Source organism: Rattus norvegicus, chromosome 5 (genome assembly GCF_036323735.1).
Source record: "Rattus norvegicus strain BN/NHsdMcwi chromosome 5, GRCr8, whole genome shotgun sequence".
In the NCBI taxonomy this organism is placed as follows: domain Eukaryota; kingdom Metazoa; phylum Chordata; class Mammalia; order Rodentia; family Muridae; genus Rattus; species Rattus norvegicus.
Window position 1 is genome coordinate 32,719,015 of NC_086023.1, and position 24,848 is coordinate 32,743,862.

The window sequence follows — 24,848 nt, forward strand, 5'->3', positions numbered from 1 at the left end:
CTAGTTCTAAAGTAAGATTAAACCTGTCAACTACCCAGGAATTCGAATAATGATCATGGATGATACTAGAATCCCATGACATTGTCTCAGTTTTCAATCAGCTTCAGTCTGCCAAGGTTATTAGAATCTTGAATGACCTTTACAATAACAGTTCTGATAAGGGTGTATAGAGACAAAAGTTTTTAAGTTTGTTAGCTGCTGCTAGGTCACCAGAGAAGCAGTGAAAAGTCGAGTAGAGACACACTTGATGTTCCGACTGCATCAAAATTGCATGGCTGTTTGTGCTCCTCCAACTTTCCCCCAACCAGAGAAAACCTACGAACACATTGAGCACTTTGGGGCTGTTGTGACAAAACACTAGAGGAAAACAACCCAAAACAGAAAATAAAAACATTTTGTTCTCGTGGCTTCAAGGGTTTTGAGCCATGGAGGTGGTAAGGGCAAATCACTTCACATCATGGTGGCAAGAAACGGGAGACAAAATGACTGCTAGTGGCTTTTCTCTTTCTTCACCTGGTCAGTAGCCTTGAGGACTTATGGCTAGTCTTTACATCTTAGTTCATTCTCTGGGAAGAACATGACAGACACACCCCAGGTTATCCTTTACTAAGCCCTGGGTTCCTCAGAGGTGAGTGACTCGGGAGCAAAGAATGTGCATCATTTAAAACAGACCCATGGCGAACAATACATTTAAGTTTCTGGGCCTTTCCCTATGTAACAGGTGTCAAGAAGGTCAAGTCATTATCAATGGGTCCTTGCATCCCTCCTTCACTCACCCTTGTGCTGTGAAAAGAGTCACAGATACAACATAAAGAAAGAAAGCACCAGCATTTGCCAAGAGCTTCATAGCACAAAGGTTCAAAAGAGGAAACACAGGCCATGGCATTTCAATAGGACAAGTGCAGTCTAGAGCAGAACAGAGGCCACTCATGAAATCCTCACTCACCCTGGAGAGAGGGAGGATTTGGGAATGCTTTTACACAGACCACTTTCTCTAGAATGTAAGTGCACTAAATATTTTGGTTAGCCAACACAAACTTTCTCATTGTTTTCTGTTATCTAATCTGTTCTGTTCCCAGAGATATCTTACTAATGTAGTCCTCCCCATGGTTATTAATCTATTTAAAAGACAAGTTGTGAGAGTTTTTGGCATTAACATGGACAACACTGAAAGACCCACTGTGTGTCTATGTATCAAACATTTAATGCTGGATTTTCATGTACGTGATCACTATCATGTATCTCGGTGTCTACTTCCTCAATGAGGTCTGCCTTCAAAACCAATCCATGATTTAAACTGGGCATCCTCAATCCACTCAAATTGAAATCATTCAAACTACATATTCATCAAGATAAGATAAAATTCTGTGTTCAGGCCTTCGTTCAAACTGTGAAGATATAACGGGGTGTACACAAGTCTCAAATGGTTAAGCGTATTTCCTGCCAATGAAAGTATTAGAGTACATCTGGTAGCATGTACTTAAGCCAAAGAAGAAAATATCTGGTCAGACTGCCACTTACCCAATCGATTTTATCCACATTCCAGTATTTTTTTAAATCCCGGAACTGTATTAACATTCCTTTCAGTCCCACAACAATAATACTTGCAAGAACGCACTGCAAAGGAAGAATAAGTTGGGGAAGAAGCAGACAAACATTTTAATGTGAATCTAAAAGCATCAAGGTATTGTTGGTTGTTTTTAAAGTAAATTGTTGAAAAACGCTATCACGAATTTAAGCAATATTTGTTTAAAATTAACTTATTTTGTACTTTAGGGAAACAAGATCAATTCTAGCAAATCACAGGGCAAGACTGATGCAAGTCTAAAAAAACAGAAAAGAGAAAGAAAGTGAATGGTGAGGCTGAATGTCCTAAGACTGACCTTCCTCTTTTATAAGGGTCACTGTATGGTATTTAAAATATGTTGGTTACAGAAATTATGCATTCAACTTATATACTTCAATTGCTGTTCTACTATTAGACACCTTGTTTCATAGATACTTATGCCCTTGAGAAATGAACTTAAGTATTAGGCAATCATCTTATGAAAATCATGACTCTTCCTTGGAAAGTTAGGAATTAGAGAACCAGAGGCTAAGGCCAGGATGGTAGCTGGGGTCCTGTGGGAGCCCTATGAAGGGATAGGGAACGTAGTCCTAGAGCTAAGAAATGTGTGGATGCTGTGTCAATGGATTTTGTACTCTACTCCCTTTCTCCAACCCATGCTTTATGCAAAATTCTTTGAAAGCCTCTTTTTTTTATTGCTGGAGATCAAACCATGGAATCCACTCATGCTCAGCTGATGCCTTACCATGGAGCTACACCCCTGTCCCCAAAGCGTACTTTTCCTGAGCGTATTTCTGGTTCCCACTGATGAGCCAGAACACTGTCGCCATTTCCTTCCCTTTCTCCCCATCCTCCCTTATACTCAATATTCACTCATGTAAAATGGTCTTCAGATTTAGGATTATTAAAATGTTGTCCTGAGGTTTTCTAAGTGTAAAAACTATGATTAAAAGTCAAGAAGTATATCATAAAAAACACTACTATACCATGGGCAGCCAGTACAGCAAGGGTCCTATTGCATAGATGACTATAAGGACGAAAATGCAAGATATTAGACAAGCCACCTGCAAAATACAAGACAGACAAAAGAAGAAAGCCTTGAACTCTATTGTTATTTCAAAGCTATGGGAATGGGAGCAAGGAATAAAATGTTGGCACATCATTGTTAAGTTGCATGGTCTGTTCTTAGCTCTGTCTTGCAGTGAAGAGACACCAAATGTAGCAGTTGACAAACTGGTACAACCACATGAAGTCAATGATGAGACAATTACAAACTCCCATGTACACACACATGCACACATGCACTTGCACACACACAAATGGGGCACCATTTATTTGCATAATGCATCAAAGCAAAGGCTGGTTACACATGACAGCGAGACCTCAGTGGAAAATTCTATAGCCTAACTCCACTCCTCACTTCCCAGAAGGCCATGTGGATAACAAGAGGAGAATGTTCAGCCTGGGGTTTTTCTCTGTTAATGACATATTTGCACCAAAGCTCCCCTGACCTCCACCCTGTGAAGTTCCTCACAAGAAACTCTGGCAACGAAGTGCTCAGATGGGGTAGCAGGCACAGTTTCTCTGCCAGTGCAAGAGACTTAGGTTTACTAATCCTGGGACGTCTTTAGTGTAATGTTCTTTCCCACTGAGCCTGCTGACAAACCCCCTAACTTCCATAGCAGTGAAAGAGAGCCCGATTTCCCAGAAGCAGAAATCTGACTCCTGAAACACATTTGGACAAATTCACAGGTCCTCAAATATACCTAAAATATCACTATGAAGGCGTCAAGGGGAATCTCGTTGTGTTGGAATGGCTTGAATTTAAATTAAATACACAAATAAATTCAGAATCTGGCAAGAACAGCTGAAAGTCTCAGACATCGCTGCTGGGGCATGCTGCAGATACGATGAAATCGGCTCAACCATCTCACACGGAGTAAGGCACACACTTACTATAGTCCTAAAATAAACACAGAGATTGTGGAGCATCCTCCACACAGCGGTAGGGAAGGAAGCACATGGAATGAAAACCATTAGTGATAAGAGAAGCTACACACAAAACATACAGTCCTGTATCAATAAGAACTTTTAAGAAAGAAAAGTTATAGGATGCCAGGGGATGGAGGTAGGCACTGAAAATGAAGATAGTTAGACATGGGGAAATACCCATTTTGAAACAATAGAAATATTTTACATATTGATTTTGTGGTTATATAATACAACCTTTTCTCGATGCAATTACCTTTACCCTTAAAATGTGATGGCATTTACTAGCGTTAGTAATATAATATAAGTGTGATTTTACAGAGAGATTAAAACTGAATCTGTAGCAGCTGCTGGCAGGCATGTGAACACACCCAGAGGCAGCCAGCATGGACACTTGTCTTGAACTTGATACCTTTGAAGGACACATTTGTGGAGGAGGGGCTGTAAAATAGCAGATGACTCAGTTCATCAGACATGCTCACACATCAGAACAGCTGTGGTTAGGAGCGGCCTGCTTACATGGACGGAAAAAAAATACACTAACTGCTAAGTTTTACTTCAGGTGAACAAGGAAGGAAGGAAGGAAGGAAGGAAGGAAGGAAGGAAGGAAGGAAGGAAGGAAGGAAGGAAGGAAGGACATTTGTTCTCCCCATAGGACTTTTAAATCCAGTTCTCACTATGTACCTGTGAGCAAGTTCAGTTCTAGGAGCTGAAATGAATTCAGTGAAGTCACCATTCCTAAGAGGGCTCTGAGGCATAGCAGTTCATCCAAGGTCACGTAGTGAGGGACTGGAGGCACAAGGTGGCAGCACATTGGATCCAGAGGCAGACAATTTTGAAGACTTTTCTTTGTTTTTAGTTTGTTGGTTGATTGGCTTATTTCACTTTCTTTGAAGTGTCTTTACGTACAATTCAACATGTGTATATTAACCACTCAAAAATATGTGGTGATTTAGAGAACATTAACCGCCCCCATTTTTAAAACCTTAATTTATTTATGTTCTGTGTATGGCTGTTTGTCTGGGTATGTGTCTGTGCAGTATGTGCCTGGTACTCATAGAGGCCAGAAGAAGGTGTCCCGTCTCCTGGAACTAGAGTTACAGGAAGTTGCTACCTTGTTCGTGACAGGAATTAAAACTTTAAACCTCTGGAAGAACAATCAGTGTTCGAAGTTGCTGAGTCATTTCTCCAGCCCATTCCCCTTCTTTCTAAGCAGACGTTTAACTTAACATAAACCTATGTGTTTGGAAAAGTTTTCTAACTTCTGTCAAGAATCACTGGTGATGGGAAAATATAAATTCTGAATATAGACGTGGATATTGCACAGTGGCAGGACACAGGGCAGAGTGAGGGAAATACCGATCTCTCTCTTTCCCTGTCTGTTTCTCTGCTTCTTACTTGTCTCTCTAAAGGACATCAAATGTGGCTATCTTGTTTTGAATAGCCTTCAACACTGAGAATAAGTCTAATGCCTATTAGCCTAATAATGCATAAACAGTGATGTTTCCAAAGGTTTGTTTACTTTTTGAGTTTCATTTTACTTATTAACAATGTGTCCTTTTCTTTGACTTGAGTTGAAGTAGGGCATGCGTTACTCTTCTAACCTATGGTATCATCTGCGATTCAAAGTGGAGCATTTAGTTTTCAGCACTGGCAACTCAGATTTTGTGAGCACACGGTTGGATTGATTTGACATTACTCGACATGAGGCAGTTGAACAAGCTCGAGATGTAGTTTTTAAAATTCCTGGATAGATTACCATCTACTAAAGCCGCTATGAAACGCTACACAGCAGCTAAACGATAGGACGTGATGTGCAACTCCCTTGGGCTCTTCACTGATAATATTTGACTTGCTTCCACGTCAGAAAACAAACGGAGCATAAGTGAGCCTTCAGTAAGTTTTAGGAGGAGTTCGGTTATAAACGCTAAGGGCAAGTGTTCACGTCCTCACCATCCAAGAGGCAATCAGTGCCTGTGGAGTTTCCTCTTCAATACTTTCCACGGCACACTGACTAAATGCCCCAGGACATTTTTTGTCTTAAAACTTTAAGCAGTCATGTCTAACAGTTAAGTCTGCATAAAAGTTAACGAAATCACAATTTTTTTCATGTTTTATTACGAGGTTATGTACATGTATAGGTATGTGTATATGTGTGAACATTACATAAATTCCCTTTCAGAGACACAAAGGATATTACCTCCGTAGCGCCATTCCATCCTGCATATTCCTTACAAAGATGGCCACTGCAGGCTTTAGAGTCCCCCACAATCATGCAATACTTAGTTGGAAAGAGAGGGAGATCCCAATTGTTAGCTTCCTAAGCAGGGGTCAATTAATGCCCAGACTTAGAAAAGGTAGTGGAATTGTAATAATAATAATAGTAATAATAATAATAATAGTAATAGTAATAATAGTAAGAATAATAATAATAAAACACACAGGAAAGGGGAGAAAGAAAGAACGAAAGGCAGTTTATGGGGCAACATGGCTAAATTAAGAAAGCCTTGAAGACAATGCCAGTCATGAGCCAACTTCTGGAGGAATCAAAAGAATACAGTTTTGCAAATTAGAGCCCAGAGGCAATCTTAGCCTTGCAGAAAAGCACGCCAACTGCTGTTTTCAGTTGTGGCTGTGCAGCCTCTGCAGCAGATGCTGTCTGCCATCCCTCGTGGTTCTGTGAGCCTCCTGAAGTCCCTGAAAAGCACTGATGTATTTCCTCTGTTGGAAGTGAAGAGAAGCATGCAGGAGAGGAAGCCAGGGGAAACGGAGCTCCGGCACAGAGCTAACACTCCAGAAGGGAAGGGAGGGAGTAAGAAACAGTATCCAGTTGTCCTCTTCCTCTTGCTCTCTGGAGGCTGCTCTTAGAGACACAGGCTTTGGGCACCACGTGGAAAGGAGAACCTTGCTAAGAGCACCACCACGCGTGTGACTTTGACCAGAGCACTTGCTAGTAAGCGATCAGACTCTGTTGTTATTCCTGTGGAAACAGTGAGTCTCTACACTCCACTCACTCACATATAATAGTCCTAGAGCCCGTGCCCCATAATCACAATAGGCTCCTAAGTACTTGAAAAATGACTATCTGTATTAGGATTAATCCGCACATGTAAGGTATATACCAGATTCCTCAGTTTTACTGAGGGTAAAATATTTTTGAAAAACTGTGAATACTTTTTTAATTCATGTTGAAATTTAATTACTTGATCGGGTAAGTTAAAATGCATTAAAATCAGTCTTAATAGGTTTTCATTTTGAAAGATGTGGCCGCTAGATAATTTAAATTGCTGAGCTAGCTCATATTGTATTTCTTTTGAACAGGACTTCTCTAAAGTATGTGACCAAATGCCTGATTTTAAAAAGATTCTTTTCCACTAATAAATGTACTACAATACATTTAAAATTTATAAATTATAATAAAAATTGCCTGATAAATAAAAAAGAAATCTCTGGCATAATGGCAGCAAAACTGGTAAATGATATCAGATGTCATTCCTAGCCATTTTTCTTTCGTGACGTGCTAGGTACCTGGCTAACTGAACACCAAGAATACAGTGAACAAATGAACAGCAGCGGAACAGTAGCAGACAGAAGCTGTGCTCTCTGGTGGGTTAAGTTTAAGGCTAGAAAGAAGATATCAATCATACAGTCACATTAGTGAGCACAGAATGTCAACGGCGCACAAAACGTGAAGAGAAGAACTGTAGCCCACAAGTGTTAGCGATAGCTGCAGAATAGAAGGGAGCAGCTAAAGAGGAACACGAAGGGATAACAAAGGGAGTGGAGCCTACCAGACAGAGAAGAATCGTGCACCGGAAAGTTGAAGATGAGGTAGGACCCAGGCCCGTGAGGTTTAGAGAAATGCCTCAGCAGTTAAGGGCTCGAGCTGCTACTCTGGGACCCAAGTTCATTTCTGAAATGGCTTTACTTCTCCTCTTTAGTGCCTGCAACTCCAGTTTCAAGAGATTCAACACCCTGTTTCTGTCCTCTGCAGACATTGCATGGGTGTGCACATTGCACACTGAATGACACATGCTTATAAATAATACTATCATGAAACCTTAAGAAGGGAGGACAGGGGCTGGAGAGATGGTTCAGTGGTTAAGAGCACTGACTGCTGGGGTCGGGGATTTAGCTCAGTGGTAGAGCCCTTGCCTAGCAAGCGCAAGGCCCTGGGTTCGGTCCCCAGCTTCAAAAGAAAAGAGAAAAGAGAAAATAAAAAAGAAAGAAAAGAAAAGAGCACTGACTGCTCTTCCAGAGGTCCTGAGTTCAAATCCCAGCAACCACATGGTGGCTCACAGCCATCTGTAATGGGGATCTGATGCCTTCTTCTGGTGTGTCTGAAGACAGCAGCAGTGTACTCATATACATTAAATAAATAAATCTTTTTTAAAAAAAGAAGGAAGGATGATAGGAAAAAAGGAACGAGGAAAAGTAAAGATACGCAGCTGAGCCTTGTCTAGGGAAGTGCTAGACTGTGTAGGGACAATCAATTTCTGGCCTAACAAAGTCTTTTCTGGGACTGGAGGAAGAGATAAGACGGTGTTGTTTGTAGAGCTGGGATTGAGTCCTGGGCATGGCAGCCGAGTGTTATCATCACTTAGCTATACCTTCAGCCTTACATCGATAACTACTACACACAAATATCGCAGAGAAGTATTCCTCTGGGCATACCGAAGCTGTTGCAGGCGGTAAAGTAATTAATAAAGGTAATGTGCTTATCATTTGTGCTTTGATGAGTTGTAATTAGCTAAAAAGTTGAAGGGCTTTTATGTGTCCCAGGTTAATTTAATGGGTATACACTCCAGCGCCTAGGGGAGGAAGAACTGTTGAAGAGCCCGCACTTTGAAATCATGTGAGAAGGGGGCTTTTTACAGGTACCCTAAATAGAGCCAAACTTTGAAGATGCACTTAGAGCTCTCTTCAAGACAGCTATCCACTGTACCTATGTGCACTTAGTGGTGGCAGCATTAAAGGTCTGAAATGGATAGCAGAGTGTCCTCAGTTTGAGCATGCACGTGAGCTCTCTTCCTGTGCTGTTGGAAAGGAGTGGTTAAGACACAGAGCCATCACCTCAGGAAGCAGGGTACCCTGAGAATATTCTGCAAGCGGGTTTTAGTGCTTTTGCTAGATTTGTTTCTTTTGAAGTTTGATGAACAGAATACCATGCAAGTGGGAAAAACCTTTACAAAGTCTTTAGAGATGTTCTCTTGTTGTGATCATTTAACTATGTGACCCCCAGATCAAAGACAGGGGTCACTTAGGAAATCACTAAGATTTCATACTTAGGACGAATTTTCTGAAGTGTTCTTTCTCTGAAACCTTCACTGTTGAAAGTTACAAAGACTAATCTTGTCACTTAAGCAGTAATTAAAAATGCATGCAGCATGCCAAAGGCCAGAGATGACACACATCACGGTGGATACACAGCATCACACGGATATACCTCAGGACTGCATTTCAGCCTCTCTGTCTCTAAGACAAGTGACAATATCATATCAGCTTTCTCAAGCACCTGCAGCAAGTGTGAGGGCCAACTAGGATGAGAAAACCGTCCCAGGAGAAAGCCATCCTAGGCACACAAAAACAGTAACAGGAGAAGCCTAATAAACTCGACTGTAATCGTTGACATTTCAAGAGTGGCTTCTGTCTGCTTATGTGTTTCACTAGCTGAGTGTGTGTCAATTCCTCTAACCTTTATACAGTTGTAATTCTGCTTTGTCAGCTGAGTCCACTTAAGCCTGAGGAGTTACTGGTGCAGTCACCCATTCCCACATAGTGGAGCCACAGTGCAAGCCCCGCTTCTAAAACCTTCCCTTGGCACATTTCATTCATTAAGCCTAAACGTGAATACAAAAAACCTAACACGTTCACTTTTTAAAGAGATGCCTGAAGAAAATCTATAGCAACCTAGAATGTTGCGGGAAGGAGTTGCAAGAGAAAAGGATCTCAAACATTTAAGAGTAAATTACAAAAAGATTTGTAGACACCGTGAACCTGGACTGGAAATCACTAACTTCATAGAAACCCATCAAAGTACGTGATGTCATGAATCTGAGCTTACATACGAATTTTGCTTCTTAAACAAGTTATAGTAATTATTTGTTAAATTGTAATGTATTAAAAATTGATTGTTGCATCAATGACAGTGGTTCTCAACCTGTGGCCTGCAACCCCATGGGGAGGGTTGAGTAACCTTTTCACAAGAGTCACCTAAAACCATTGAAAACCTCAGATGTTTACATTATGATTCATAACAGTAGAAAAATTAGCTTCGAAGTAGCCACAAAATAACTTCATGGTGGGGAAGTCATCACATGAGGAAATTAATTAAAGGGTCACAGCATCAGGAAGGTTGAGAACCAGGGGTATATAGCATCAGTTTTATTCAATATTATTTATCTGTATTCATCTTGATTCTTACCCACAAGGTCATAAAACTTACACTTTTCTCATGTGTTGTCCTACAACTTAAAAACTATATTATTAATATAAGGTAAACCTCTAAGAAATGTTTATATTTGCATGTAAAATCGTTTATGGATTTTCATCCAATTCTTATTATTTAATAATGGCTAGCTGTGATTGCTAATTTCTTATGATATAACATCAATTTTCTTCATGGGTCACTGGTTAAGAGTATAAATCACTCAGAGTTTAAGTCCCAGCTTTGTCATTCCCAAGGTCTGTGACATGAGATTGTATTACAGTTCAGGACAGCCCATCCTGAAGAGAAGCTCCTTACATCAGAAAATAAACAACTCAACATAACTTCAGGAACTCCCTAATCTGACCAGACTCACTAGGTTCCTCCCTTCCAAGAGTCAACAAAAAGACTACAGAATCAGCTACAGATAAGCCAAGCTGCAAAGGATACCCTCAAACCAGACCAGCTTCTGGGAAGAAACCAGCTGGCTACCTGCAGAGACTTAGACCAACTGGGATACCTGGAAAGGACACTCCAACCTGTTGAGCTGCCTTCAGGCTGTGCAGTGTGCCCCCGGTTCCCAGATTTTGTGAACTGTCACCCATCCTGGGGTGGGCTTTGATGGTGCACCTTTCTTTGAGTCATTTCTACTCCTGCAAGCACTCCTTTACCCTTATTCCTGTACGTAACCTCATTGGTTCCCTAAGCTGGACTTTGGTAGCATCTGTACTATACGGACATAAAATTTGTTGTGGGATGCCTACCTTGGCTGAGTAGATATGTATTTGGGGGATCTCCCTAGGAAAGGCTTCATCTTTCTAAAAAGCTTGCAAAAAAACGAATGAATCCACCTAATTTTCTAAAACATATATAAAACAATTGTTCCTTTAACCACAAATATTCACATATATAGAATGGTGCCTTGGCACATTTTCTCATTGTTATATACAGAAATGTTCTTATCAAGATATATTGTGCCTGCACTTGGTTTTATTTTATGACAAGGAAGTGAACAAAAAGGAGGAGGAGGAGGAGGGAGAGGAGGAGGAGGGGGAGGAGGGGGAGGAGGAGGGGGAGGAGGGGGAGGAGGGGGAGGAGGGGGAGGAAGAGGAGGAAGCTAAAGAACAAAAAAGAAAAAAAGTCACGCAGACTGTTTAGATTAACTAAAAAACCACTAGAGGGAGCGCTGGCTTCAAGATTGTTAATAAAGCTACCGTGGATACGTAAAGCAGCAGTTTGGTGTTTGAATCCTTGAGCCTGTGGAAAAGTCATCGTTGATGGGAAAAATATGAAAAAGAGGGGAATCAGAACAGAATAGAGGGAGTAGAAGAGGGAAAGAGGAAGGGCTTCTAGAAGCTGCTTAGGAAACGTGAATCAGCAGCGTTTTCAAGGCTCAATAGAGCATCTTTCCACTCTGAGAAGGGGGTGACGGCCCCACAGCCCCTTTTCCCTGCAGAATGGTTGTTACCTGTGTCTTTGCCCCCGTGCTGTACAGACCAGCTGTCCTTCCCATGGCGGCGGCGCTTGGGATGCAGAAGAGAAATGAAGGAATCACGTTGCTGAGGCCATGGGCCAAAAATTCCTGTGAGATTAGTTATGGGAGAATGGAACATTTCTTTATCAAAATCCCCTTCTATGGTACCAGGTACAATTCGTCAAAGAACGAAGCTTGTTTATGCTCAGGCACTATTCTCCTCACCAGCTGAGATGCGATAGTTTGTAATAAAAATAGCTAACATCCATAGACTGCTTGCGATCCTCCAAGGCTAGTCTAAGGACATGGCTCAACTCTCATAATGAACCCGTGAGGAGATTCTAATTATTCATGATTTCCATGGTCCCATTGCCCATTTCTGTCTTCTAGGTATTCCCGGTAGGGATTTTATTCCCACCCTTCCTTTCCTCAATGATCTCTGCCTTACCAATACCAATGGCGACTGCTTTGTTTACCTGATATTAAGAAGCATTTTACACAGTTGCTCATTCCATCCTTCTTAAAGGGTCCCTTCAATTGGCTTCTTGATTCTCTCTCTCTCTCTCTCTCTCTCTCTCTCTCTCTCTCTCTCTGGATGTCACTTCTCAGTTTCTTTTGCTGTCTAATTAATTGCAACTGTAGGGCACCTTGTCCGTCTACATCAAACACACCCTGGCAACTCCCAAACCTACATCTTCAGCTTATACTACTCTTAACTCCAGATTTGTTTTAACCTACTATTTGTCATCAACATTTGATGGCTAATGAGAAATCAGGAACTACTCTATAGGTTTCTACCATCCTAATCACGTCATTACATAACTGGGCCCCAAACTGTACAGTTATCCATGACTCTTTCCAGAACCTCCTTGTACAGGCCAGTGCCCATTCACATGTGCCCTTCCTCCCCAGGATCTGGCCCAGTCATCATGTTTTTACTGGGTAAATGGAAAAAAAATCTTCCTAATGTCTTGCCTGTCCCTGTTGATATCAGTTACTATAAATGATATCTCTGGTCTCAGAGAGCTGTGGTTCTGGCAAGAAAATATAGACAGCAGATAGAGAAAGCTAGAAAGCAAATAGGAAGAGTGTGGGGAGAGCTGGATTTGAGGAGTTTGGGCAACAGAACTCTTCCTATGACGTGAGTGACTGAATAAGGCAGTTATCCAGAAATGTGAGCACAGAATTCCATGAAATAGACCTCTGAGTACAGATTTCCCAGCCAGAATCTTGACAAGTAAGTTTAAAGGAGAGGTATAAAGTGTCGTTAGGACTAAGTGTCTTATGAGACTAGAGAAGAAACAGAATCCTGCAGGCATAGAGCCTTGAAAGCCATGATAAAGGGGTCTGTAATTTGATCATCAAAGAAGGAAGACCCGGGAGTTTCTGAGTGGAGGAAAACATTCATCTGTGTTGGTTACTATTTTATCCCTGGCACCTACAGTAGGGCTTAATAGATACATATACAGAGAGAACTGAGGTCCCAAAACCTCAGTGTGAACTCTGTGTAGGTAACTCCATACTTGTTGGCCGTCTACTGCAGCTTCTGTTCATGCCCAGGGAGCTCTACAGGGCCTTGGGGCATGGAAAAGACACTGGGAAACTAGTTTCAGTATACAGGTTGTGTATGCACAGCTTCACATCCTGTCTTAGTAAGAATTGTTACTGTTGGTGGTCCACTTTTGAAATTTCATCGATCATGAAATGGTAAATATGCTTGGGTTCTATCCTAAAATCAATTAAAAGAGCATGAAGGTGTGTGTGTTTCTTTTAAAATGTATTATAAAGGTCAGCGAGATGACTCAGCAGGTAAAGGCATTTGCTACCAAATCTGCTGATCTGAGTTCAATCCCAGGGCTCACATGGTGGAAACAAAGAATGAAGGCTGTCTTCTGATACACATACAGATAAAAAGACAAAATGAAGAAATTAATATACTATAAGCTGTGAACACTAGATTCTCTGCTCCCTGTGAGTGACTCAGAGACTTTCCTGTCTTGTTCTGCCCATGCTTGCTACACATTTAGAAAAGTTGTGTTTTCAAATGTTGGACCTTTTCAGTACACGAGAGTCTAAAGATTAGTGAAACCCCCTGGCTGGAGAGGGGCTGGGGGCACACTCCACCTGGTTGTCATCAACTGAATATTTGAACTTCTTGGCAGATCCTTGTGCGAGAGCCAGCGAGGCCACGTAGCCTACAAGTGCAACTCCGAAAGCTTCCGTGAGCACTGCGGAGAGGATGTTCATTGGGGGAGCACGGGGCGGAGGGATCCTATGGAGAGAAAGACTGAATTGAAGTTATGAACCTTCTTGTCATTTCTATAGGAACTTGCCATGAAATTCATTCCAGTAGTGTTCCTGAAGTTTACAAGAATTCAAATCTCTAAGAGAAACTAAGCAGTCTTGGCCTGTATCTTCAATATTATTTAGCAGAAAAACAAAATTGTAAGACACACCACAAGGAGGGCCCCATGCATTTAGCTGACACTCGCACGCAGAGAATTCAGGTCATACCACAGAAATTCTGACTTGACAAAAGTTTCTTGTAGGAAACAAAAGCATATCTGGCCCTTCTTTCATTTGAACCTTTCCAAATATTTATTTGGCTAGCACTGGAGCCATGTTTCCTCCCTTGAATGCTGCAGAGTTTCAGGCCAAAACTAGCTTACTCTCGACTAATCTCCAAATAAGCCATCAACTTCATTACGGTAATTACATTTTTAACTCAATCCTTTCAGGAGGCAATCATGCCTTCCATACACTGCTAAAGAAAACATGCAGGAGATCACATCTCCTCTCTGTTGCAAAATAGACCACACTCAGCTTCATTTCAAAGATGTCTTTAAAGCATTTCTCGGATAATACCCAACCATTATGTCTTATTGTCCCTTGAAAAGCATGTAAACCAAATGACCATTTACGTATTCCTCGTCATGCTGGGAGACTTACCCCCACCCTGAAAGAATTCCTGTGGCAAAAATAAAGGAAAGGGGGCATTATTTCATACTAGTTACTGTCTTATTATCTAGTGTGTGAGGGGGACATGGACTCTTTCTCATTAACTGTTTCATTTAATTTTCTCAGCAACCCCAAATCAAGTTTGCCACAAGCACACTAGGGATGAGAAAATGTTTGGAGGAAGGTCACAAGGAGGAGAACCTTTCTAAGTCATGCCTCCCTGCAGTTCCTTATGGGGGGATGGGGGGTTGCTGACACAGGAATTCAAATAAGATGGCCAGGAGTAGAAGGAAGAGGGCCATACATGTTGTCACATCATGCTACGTATGCCTGGCTCCCCCAAACAGACTGTGAGTTTACATCCTAAGATAATACATATCACACAAACTTGAAGTGAGGAAATCAAACTTCTAGTTCACTAAAACTAAATGTGATTAATTGATGACAACACCTGGACTGAAGAAGAAACAACTGGATTTCCAAGGAAGAGCAGAGGGACCCTTAGGAAACTAGAATTGATTTAGGGAACCCTCCTTTGCCTGTGACAGAGCCAGACAACACAGGATTTTTTTAATTAACTTTTGTTTTTGTTTTGTTTAATTCCTGAGATTTTTTTCTACTTTTTTTTTAACTTTAAGGAGATGAAAAACAAAATATGGAGAACTCCACAATTCTACCATTGTCGGAAAATTAGACCTTGCCTCTGTCTGTTTTACTCAGCCTATAAGAAAGTTATGAATGCACAAGGTGTTCATTCTTCTCTGCCTCAGCCTGTCAGCCAGGTTTTGGAAGGACTTTTGTTCTATCACAGTGTGTAACATGTGACATATTCTCTTGATGTCTGGAGGGAGAGTGGAGAGAGCTGAGGAGCTGTCTCTGTACTGGTCTTCGCAGGCCTTCAGACTTGTTTATGCTTATCATAACTTAAGTGATAACAATGGCCACAAGAACACGTGTGGCTGAGCAATTTAGATGGGCCAAATTAAGGCCAAGGCAAATTTATCGACCTTCATTATTTTCAAGCCGTATCTTTATAAATATTTTTGGGGTCTTCTACTTGAAGCAATGCTACACAAAACAATTATTTGCTTATTTAATAACAGGTTAACTTATAACCTAGAAAATTACTGGTTTTCTCCATATGTTGGTTTTTGTCATTTGTAAAAAAATTAATTAGAATTTCGCCTCAGGCAGTCACAAAAAGAAATTTCATCCATACCTACTCAGGCCTAGGACTGTTAAACATAAAAAAAACAAACAAAAAAAAAAACAAAAAACAAAACAAAAAAAACCAAACACTGAGATAAACACATATTAAAAGAAAGACTACATTACCCTTTTGGAATGCGCCCAACTACTTCTAATCCGTATGTGTTTTCCATGTTGGTACAATAGCAAGCAAATGAGGCAGCAATGATCTGAATGGTTGCATTGGAAAAAGAAATAAATATATATATACACACATTGCTAGCTAGCTTTCAAATGCATATGGCTACTTAAAAATATATATATTATGTGTCCCAGGATTACCATTTACTAATGAAATATGAAAAGTGAAGCCAGGAGTGAATGTTCCATGTCTATGATTCTAGCACTCATGAGGTCAAGACAGAAAGATTCGAATTTGAGAACAACTTGGGATGTACAGTGAGATCCAGCATCAAAAAAAGAAGGAAAGAAGGGAAAGAAAAGAAGAGAAAAGAAAAGAAAAGAAAAGAAAAGAAAAGAAAAGAAGAGAAAGGAAAAGAAGAAACAGATCGGATAAACAGTTCTCTGCACCCAAATCCCGTGGGAGGGAGAGCTAAACCTTCAGAGAGGCAGACAAGCCTGGGAAACCAGAAGAAACTGCTCTCTGCACACACATCTCGGACGCCAGAGGAAAAAGCCAAAGACCATCTGGAACCCTGGTGCACTGAAGCTCCCGGAAGGGGTGGCACAGGTATTCCTGGTTGCTGCCGCTGCAGAGAGCCTGTGGGCAGCACCCCACGATCGAACTTGAGCCTCGGGACCACAAGTAAGACCAAATTTTCTGCTGCAAGAAAGCTGCCTGGTGAACTCAAGACACAGGCCCACAGGAACAGCTGAAGACCTGTACAGAGGAAAAACTACACGCCCGAAAGCAGAACACTCTGTCCCCATAACCGACTGAAAGAGAGGAAAACAGGTCTACAGCACTCCTGACACACAGGCTTATAGGACAGTCTAGCCACTGTCAGAAATAGCAGAACAAAGTAACACTAGAGATAATCTGATGGCGAGAGGCAAGCTCAGGAACCCAAGCAACAGAAACCAAGACTACATGGCACCATCGGAGCCCAATTCTCCCATCAAAACAAACATGGAATATCCAAACACACCAGAAAAGCAAGATCTAGTTTCAAAATCATTTTTGATCATGATGCTGGAGGACTTCAAGAAAGACGTGAAGAACTCCCTTAGAGAACAAGTAGAAGCCTACAGAGAGGAATCGCAAAAATGCCTGAAAGAATTCCAGGAAAACATAAATAAACAAGTAGAAGCCCATAGAGAGGAGACACAAAAATCCCTGAAAGAATTCCAGGAAAACACAATCAAACAGTTGAAGGAATTAAAAATGGAAATAGAAGCAATCAAGAAAGAACACATGGAAACAACCCTGGATATAGAAAACCAAAAGAAGAGACAAGGAGCTGTAGATACAAGCTTCACCAACAGAATACAAGAGATGGAAGAGAGAATCTCAGGAGCAGAAGATTCCATAGAAATCATTGACTCAACTGTCAAAGATAATGGAAAGAGGAAAAAGCTACTGGTCCAAAACATAAAGGAAATCCAGGACTCAATGAGAAGATCAAACCTAAGGATAATAGGTATAGAAGAGAGTGAAGACTCCCAGCTCAAAGGACCAGTAAATATCTTCAACAAAATCATAGAAGAAAACTTCCCTAACCTAAAAAAAGAGATACCCATAGACATACAAGAAGCCTACAGAACTCCAAATAGATTGGACCAGAAAAGAAACACCTCCCGTCACATAATTGTCAAAACACCAAACGCACAAAACAAAGAAAGAATATTAAAAGCAGTAAGGGAAAAAGATCAAGTAACATATAAAGGCAGACCTATCAGAATCACACCAGACTTCTCGCCAGAAACTATGAAGGCCAGAAGATCCTGGACTGATGTCATACAGACCCTAAGAGAACACAAATGCCAGCCCAGGTTACTGTATCCAGCAAAACTCTCAATTAACATTGATGGAGAAACCAAGATATTCCATGACAAAACCAAATTTACACAATATCTTTCTACAAATCCAGCACTACAAAGAATAATAAATGGTAAAGCCCAACATAAGGAGGCAAGCTATACCCTAGAAGAAGCAAGAAACTAATCGTCTTGGCAACAAAACAAAGAGAATGAAAGCACACAAACATAACCTCACATCCAAATATGAATATAACGGGAAGCAATAATCACTATTCCTTAATATCTCTCAATATCAATGGCCTCAACTCCCCAATAAAAAGACATAGATTAACAAACTGGATACGCAACGAGGACCCTGCATTCTGCTGCCTACAGGAAACACACCTCAGAGACAAAGACAGACACTACCTCAGAGTGAAAGGCTGGAAAACAACTTTCCAAGCAAATGGTCAGAAGAAGCAAGCTGGAGTAGCCATTCTAATATCAAATAAAATCAATTTTCAACAAAAGGAGATCAAGCGGATACAGATCAGAAAAGAAGAGGTCAAAATATCACTACTTGCAGATGACATGATAGTATATTTAAGTGATCCCAAAAGTTCCACCAGAGAACTACTAAAGCTGATAAACAACTTCAGCAAAGTGGCTGGGTATAAAATTAACTCAAATAAATCAGTTGCCTTCTTCTATACAAAAGAGAAACAAGCCGAGAAAGAAATTAGGGAAACGACACCCTTCATAATAGACCCAAATAATATAAAGTACCTCGGTGTGACTTTAACCAAGCAAGTAAAAGATCTGTACAATAAGAACTTCAAGACACTGAGGAAAGAAATTGAAGAAGACCTCAGAAGATGGAAAGATCTCCCATGCTCATGGATTGGCAGGATTAATTTAGTAAAAATGGCCATTTTACCAAAAGCAATCTACAGATTCAATGCAATCCCCATCAAAATACCAATCCAATTCTTCAAAGAGTTAGACAGAACAATTTGCAAATTCATCTGGAATAACAAAAAACCCAGGATAGCTAAAGCTATCCTCAACAATAAAAGGACTTCAGGGGGAATCACTATCCCTGAACTCAAGCAGTATTACAGAGCAATAGTGATAAAAACTGCATGGTATTGGTACAGAGACAGACAGATAAACCAATGGAATAGAATAGAAGACCCAGAAATGAACCCACACACCTATGGTCACTAGATTTTTGACAAAGGAGCCAAAACCATCCAATGGAAAAAAGATAGCATTTTCAGCAAATGGTGCTGGTTCAACTGGAGGGCAACATGTAGAAGAATGCAGATCGATCCATGCTTATCACCCTGTACAAAGCTTAAGTCCAAGTGGATCAAGGACCTCCACATCAAACCAGACACACTCAAACTAATAGAAGAAAAACTAGGGAAGCATCTGGAACACATGGGCACTGGAAAAAATTTCCTGAACAAAACACCAATGGCTTATGCTCTAAGATCAAGAATCGACAAATGGGATCTCATAAAACTACAAAGCTTCTGTAAGGCAAAGGACACTGTGGTTAGGACAAAACGGCAACCAACAGATTGGGAAAAGGTCTTTACCAATCCTACAACAGATAGAGGCCTTATATCCAAAATATACAAAGAACTCAAGAAGTTAGAACGCAGGGAAACAAATAACCCTATTAAAAAATGGGGTTCAGAGCTAAACAAAGAATTCACAGCTGAGGAATGCCGAATGGCTGAGAAACACCTAAAGAAATGTTCAACATCTTTAGTCATAAGGGAAATGCAAATCAAAACAACCCTGAGATTTCACCTCACACCAGTGAGAATGGCTAAGATCAAAAACTCAGGTGACAGCAGATGCTGGCGAGGATGTGGAGAAAGAGGAACACTCCTCCATTGTTGGTGGGATTGCAGACTGGTAAAACCATTCTGGAAATCAGTCTGGAGGTTCCTCAGAAAATTGGACATTGAACTGCCTGATGATCCAGCTATACCTCTCTTGGGCATATACCCAAAAGATGCCTCAACATATAAAAGAGACACGTGCTCCACTATGTTCATCGCAGCCTTATTTATAATAGCCAGAAAATGGAAAGAACCCAGATGCCCTTCAACAGAGGAATGGATACAGAAAATGTGGTACATCTACACAATGGAATATTACTCAGCTATCAAAAACAACAAGTTCATGAAATTCGTAGGCAAATGGTTGGAACTGGAAAATATCATCCTGAGTGAGCTAACCCAATCACAGAAAGACATACATGGTATGCACTCATTGATAAGTGGCTATTAGCCCAAATGCTTGAATTACCCTAGATCCCTAGAATAAGCGAAACTCAAGATGGATGATCAAAATGTGAATGCTTCACTCCTTCTTTAAATGAGGAAAAAGAATACCCTTGGCAGGGAAGGGAGAGGCAAAGATTAAAACAGAGACTGAAGGAACACCCATTCAGAGCCTGCCCCACATGTGGCCCATACATATACAGCTACCCAATTAGACAAGATGGATGAAGCAAAGAAGTGCAGACCGACAGGAGCCGGATGTAGATTGCTCCTGAGAGACACAGCCAGAATACAGCAAATACAGAGGCGAATGCCAGCAGCAAACCACTGAACTGAGAATAGGACCCCCGTTGAAGGAATCAGAGAAAGAACTGGAAGAGCTTGAAGGGGCTCGAGACCCCATATGTACAACAATGCCAAGCAACCAGAGCTTCCAGGGACTAAGCCACTCCCTAAAGACTATACATGGACTGACCCTGGACTCTGACCCCATAGGTAGCAATGAATATCCTAGTAAGAGCACCAGTGGAAGGGGAAGCCCTGGGTCCTGCTAAGACTGAACCCCCAGTGAACTAGACTATGGGGGGAGGGTGGCAATGGGGGGAGGGTTGGGAGGGGAACACCCATAAGGAAGGGGAGGGGGGAGGGCGATGTTTGCCCAAAAACCGGGAATGGGAATAACACTTGAAATGTATATAAGAAATACTCAAGTTAATAAAAAAAAAAGAAATGTAAATAGATAAAATATCCAATTAAACAAAAAGAAAAAAAAGAAATACTCAAGTTAATAAAAAAAAGAAAAGAAAAGAAAAGAAGAGAAAATAGAGGCTGAGTAAAGAGAAGATGGTCAACAGGCATGACTGAACGTGGCTAGAAACTTCTGGTGTCCTATAGCACAGTTTAATAAGTATCTATCATTTATGATAATATAAATCAACCATGCTTTTAAAATGATTAAATGATTTTAAACATGATTAAAATAACCATGCATTTTAAAGTCCCTAGGAAAAAAATTGAATGTTCCAACACAAAAGAATGCAAAAGTCAATGATTTTCATCTGATAATTAAACCTTAAACATGGTGTTACAATGCCACGCTAAACTAAGTATGTATGCACAGGTCTACAGTACATACAATCACCAACCACATGTTGAGTACAATTCTAAACTATACTTCTAAAGCTCAGCACATCCTTGAAAGGTCAAAGTACAGTATTTGCTGTGCTTGGGTTTTCTTATATTCTGCTTTGTACCCACCCAATTGTGTCCAGTTTTGAAGGCACGAAAGACACAAAATGTAATGGTGTGTGTGTGTGTGTGTGTGTGTGTGTGTGTGTGTGTGTGTGTGTGCGCGCGTGTGTGTGTGTAAGCACTGAAACTTAGCCTACATTTTCTCTCAAGAAATGAAGGGGTCTTTTGTAAGAACACATTTTTCTCTTCATGAGAACAGTCTCTCAGGAGGATGAAGTACTGTGCAATATTCTTACACTGCTAGCAGTAAATGCTGATTTACAACCTCCTTAATTTGTTTTTAGTTCAGGGGCCTATCTCTCTAATGAAGTAAACCATTCCAGCCCCCAACCTGATGGGACAAATGACTTTCAGACAACCCTCAAGGAGGTTCAAATATTCTACTTTGATGTTATTGAGATATTCAAGCAAGGTCACTTGCTCTGTCTACAATCACAGTCTCTCTCTCTCTCTCTCTCTCTCTCTCTCTATCTCTCTCTCTCTCTCTTCCCTCCTCACTGTATGTGTGTGTGTGTGTGCATGCGTGTGTATGTTACATCTATGTATATATAGTTGCCATAGGTTTGCATGTGTACAAATGCATATGGGTTCATGTTTTCATGTTCACATAGAAGACAAAAATTGTTGTCTGGACTCTTGCATGATTGCTATTCCGCCTTACTCAATGAGATGGGGTCTCTCAATCAAACCACGAGCTCCCTTATATGGCTAGTCTTGAGGGCCAGTCTGCCCTGGGAATCTCCTGTTACAATCTTCCAGGGATAAAATGACAGGTAATCTGAGTGCCATTTATAAGGGTTCTGGGTAATGGAACTCTAGTCCTCACTTAACCAGCGAGCTCTCCCTTCAGTCCTTCAATCATCAGTTCAGCACACATCAAAGCAGTTTAGCCTGTGTCGCATCAGCCATGCCTCCTGAGTGTTTCTCACCCATGGTCACATTCTTTCATGTACTAATGCTTTTAATAGCTATGGATTTCCAGGTCATCTGAACATGAGATCCCTTCTTTATAGCATGTGAATTTCTGCTCCGTGGAGAACATAGGTTGAGCCCTTTAGAGGTTTTAGTTTGATTTGAAGAGTTCCTGACAACATAGTTTATGTCACTTCTTCTGGTCTATTATAAATTTCATGACCCACCGTGTTGGGCTTTGGGCTATTTGAAATCCTAAATATAAATGTTGAAGAATACTACCAAGTTGAGCTACTATATAATAATAACATGTGGGGTAAAGTAAAAACTAGTTGTATCACCTAAAATGAGACTTGAGACGTCTTCTGAGAACAAATAGAAACGAAATAACAAAAACAACTTTAAGCGATTTATCTTCTTTAAAAAGATACATTAATCATATATGAAAAGTACAAATTGCCCATATACTTGATCAGAGTAAAAGCATTAACAAGATTACACTATCAGATAAAGGGCTTCTAACAATCAATACTTAATAGTAAAAAGCAGCTTTTATAGTTACATTCCTAACCATGCCTTTTGTTTAATTTAACTGAAATTAAAAAAAAATAGTTTCTAAAATATCAAATGGGCTTAAAAAGCAAAATAATATTTTAGGTTTAACAAAAGAAAGTGGCAACATGAACTATATAAATAAAGTGATACAAGAGTAGTGTCTAAGTTGCGGAAACTGCCAATGAGACAGCAACCCTGGTTCCTTGATGTGTTTCTTTAGCATGGTTTCTTTATATGTTGAGATCACCGCTTCCTCTGTAGTATTACAGGTGTCTCTAGACCAGTGCCACTCTTAGACATGGGTAAGAAGGGATTCTGCCCAGAGTGGTAGAGATAGGTCTAATCTGGCCCTCCTCCAACCTCCTCCTTCCCTAAATGGACAGCTTCAGAGGATAAAGCATAGGCGCCCAACTGACATCTGCCCCTGTTTCTCCTCTGTCTATGCTGCAGATACTGAAATATCTATCATTCACTGCCTTTACAGCATCTCGCTTGGTTCTTCCACAGCAGAGTGACCCATGGGGTACCGAGGGGCAACTGTGATGGTACCAAGGACGTATGACACTGGTTTAGTGTCATGAGTAGGAAGAACCTGGAGTGAGAGGAGAAAGAACAGCCTAGAGTGGATCTCCTCAGGCTGGCAAATTCTCTCAGAGTCTCAGGAGTAGAATTTTATTTCTTAATCTGGTTTCCAAGGTCATCAACTAAGTAAAGTCAGGGTTAAAAAAAAAATGAGCAAAACAAAACAATGTTGGAACTGGGATTTTTAGAAAATTGTCCTATAGTTTTCAACTATTTTGGCTTGCATTTGTGCTTTTGCCCAGGGTCTTGAAAACACATGACATATCAAGAATATCTGCCACTTTTGGAATAATCCTAATGATCCTTACCAACGTTTCAGAAAACGTCAGGTGCTTTATGACTAGATTAGGGGTCTGTCTCCTGAAGGCTATTTTCAGATGTTGGTTTTATAAAACGTTTCATATAACTTGCCAAGATGCAACCAGCATTTCTTAATCCCTTCAGAGCTTTGACATAAAATGGCACATTTTGGATCTTGCCATAAAAATTCAATTGATGAAGTTATTTAAATACCATTTATTTATACTTTACATGAGTAATCCAAGGAAGGAGCATTTAAAAAACTAAACCTCATTAAGGACATGTAAGTTGGCAGACGGTGGTTGTGTCGGTGTGATACTTTATTAGGTGCTTCTAGGAAAGACTCTTAAAACTTCAATCTTTAGAAGCAAGGTATCTTGTAATTTTCCAGTCACAAACATATTTCAAAGAACCGCCCATGGTCAATAAAATTCTGAGTGTCTTTTCAGAGAGGTAAAAGTAGTTGAGGAACAGAAAGGTCAACAAACCTTCAAATCACTAATGATTATCTGTCAGATCAGAGTTCTACATGGGTCACAGTGATGTTGTGGCAATAGCACAGGTTATCGTAGTTGATTTCCTTGCACCAGATCATATCCAGTATTATTTAGGACTCACTCTTAGACATGTCTCCTATAAGATCTCAGGCGATATGTTTTTCTTATTTTTATAAAAAAAATTAAAAGCATATGAGAAATGTTATATAAATTGAAAACATGTGTCTTTCCTTTTTAAAAATGTTGACTCAAACTGTTTCCTGTTCTTACATTAATGTATATCCTTGCAAATTATTCTTTCATTAATGAGACACAGGAATGGCGGTGGGTTGCTGTAGAAAATATCGTAAGCCTCTGCAGATTATCCCGTTCCCCGAAAGCAGCCAAGCTTTGCTGATTGCATACTTACCAAAACTAAGTCGACAGGAAGAACAACTTTAATCTTTCTCTTAAACTGCTCGTTCAGCTCTTTAACGAGGACAAGGACAACAATGCTCAGCAAGGACAAGAGCAGTGCTTCCAGCTGGACAGACTTGATGTTCTCAAAAACATACGCATAGATCTACAGGGACGAGAAAGGAGTAAAATCGGGGTGGCCCGGAAAGCGCCAGCATGTAAATCTGACCCTAAGGAAACTCGCTGATGCTTTCTTAAAACAAAACAGAAAAGAAAAACAAACAACAACAACAGCAAACAAGCAACTCCCGATGACTGGATGATGCAAAGATAGGGAAAAGAATAAACTCAGGAAGGGAAAATGCACACGTGTGCACACACGCATACACACACACGCAGTCAAAGACTGGTATTTAATTAATCAGCTAATACAAGATGCTAATAACTAATCAATTAGTACAAGATGCTAATA

The 24,848-nt window shown here is 40.5% G+C and overlaps 1 protein-coding gene across 11 annotated transcripts in view; it reads right to left on the reverse strand.

Moving 5' to 3' along the window:
- The window catches only part of Slc26a7 (solute carrier family 26 member 7), a 137,458-nt gene that overhangs the window by 37,362 nt on the left and 75,248 nt on the right, over positions 1–24,848 (reverse strand). For all 11 annotated transcript variants that reach the window (XM_008763531.4, XM_063287292.1, XM_063287291.1 and 8 more), the window contains 6 exons: positions 24,390–24,542; positions 15,751–15,833; positions 13,582–13,729; positions 11,452–11,565; positions 2,554–2,631; positions 1,522–1,617 (listed from right to left, as the gene is read on the reverse strand). In XM_008763531.4, the coding sequence (XP_008761753.1) occupies positions 1,522–1,617; positions 2,554–2,631; positions 11,452–11,565; positions 13,582–13,729; positions 15,751–15,833; positions 24,390–24,542 (672 nt within the window). The remainder of the gene's footprint in view (positions 1–1,521; positions 1,618–2,553; positions 2,632–11,451; positions 11,566–13,581; positions 13,730–15,750; positions 15,834–24,389; positions 24,543–24,848) is intronic.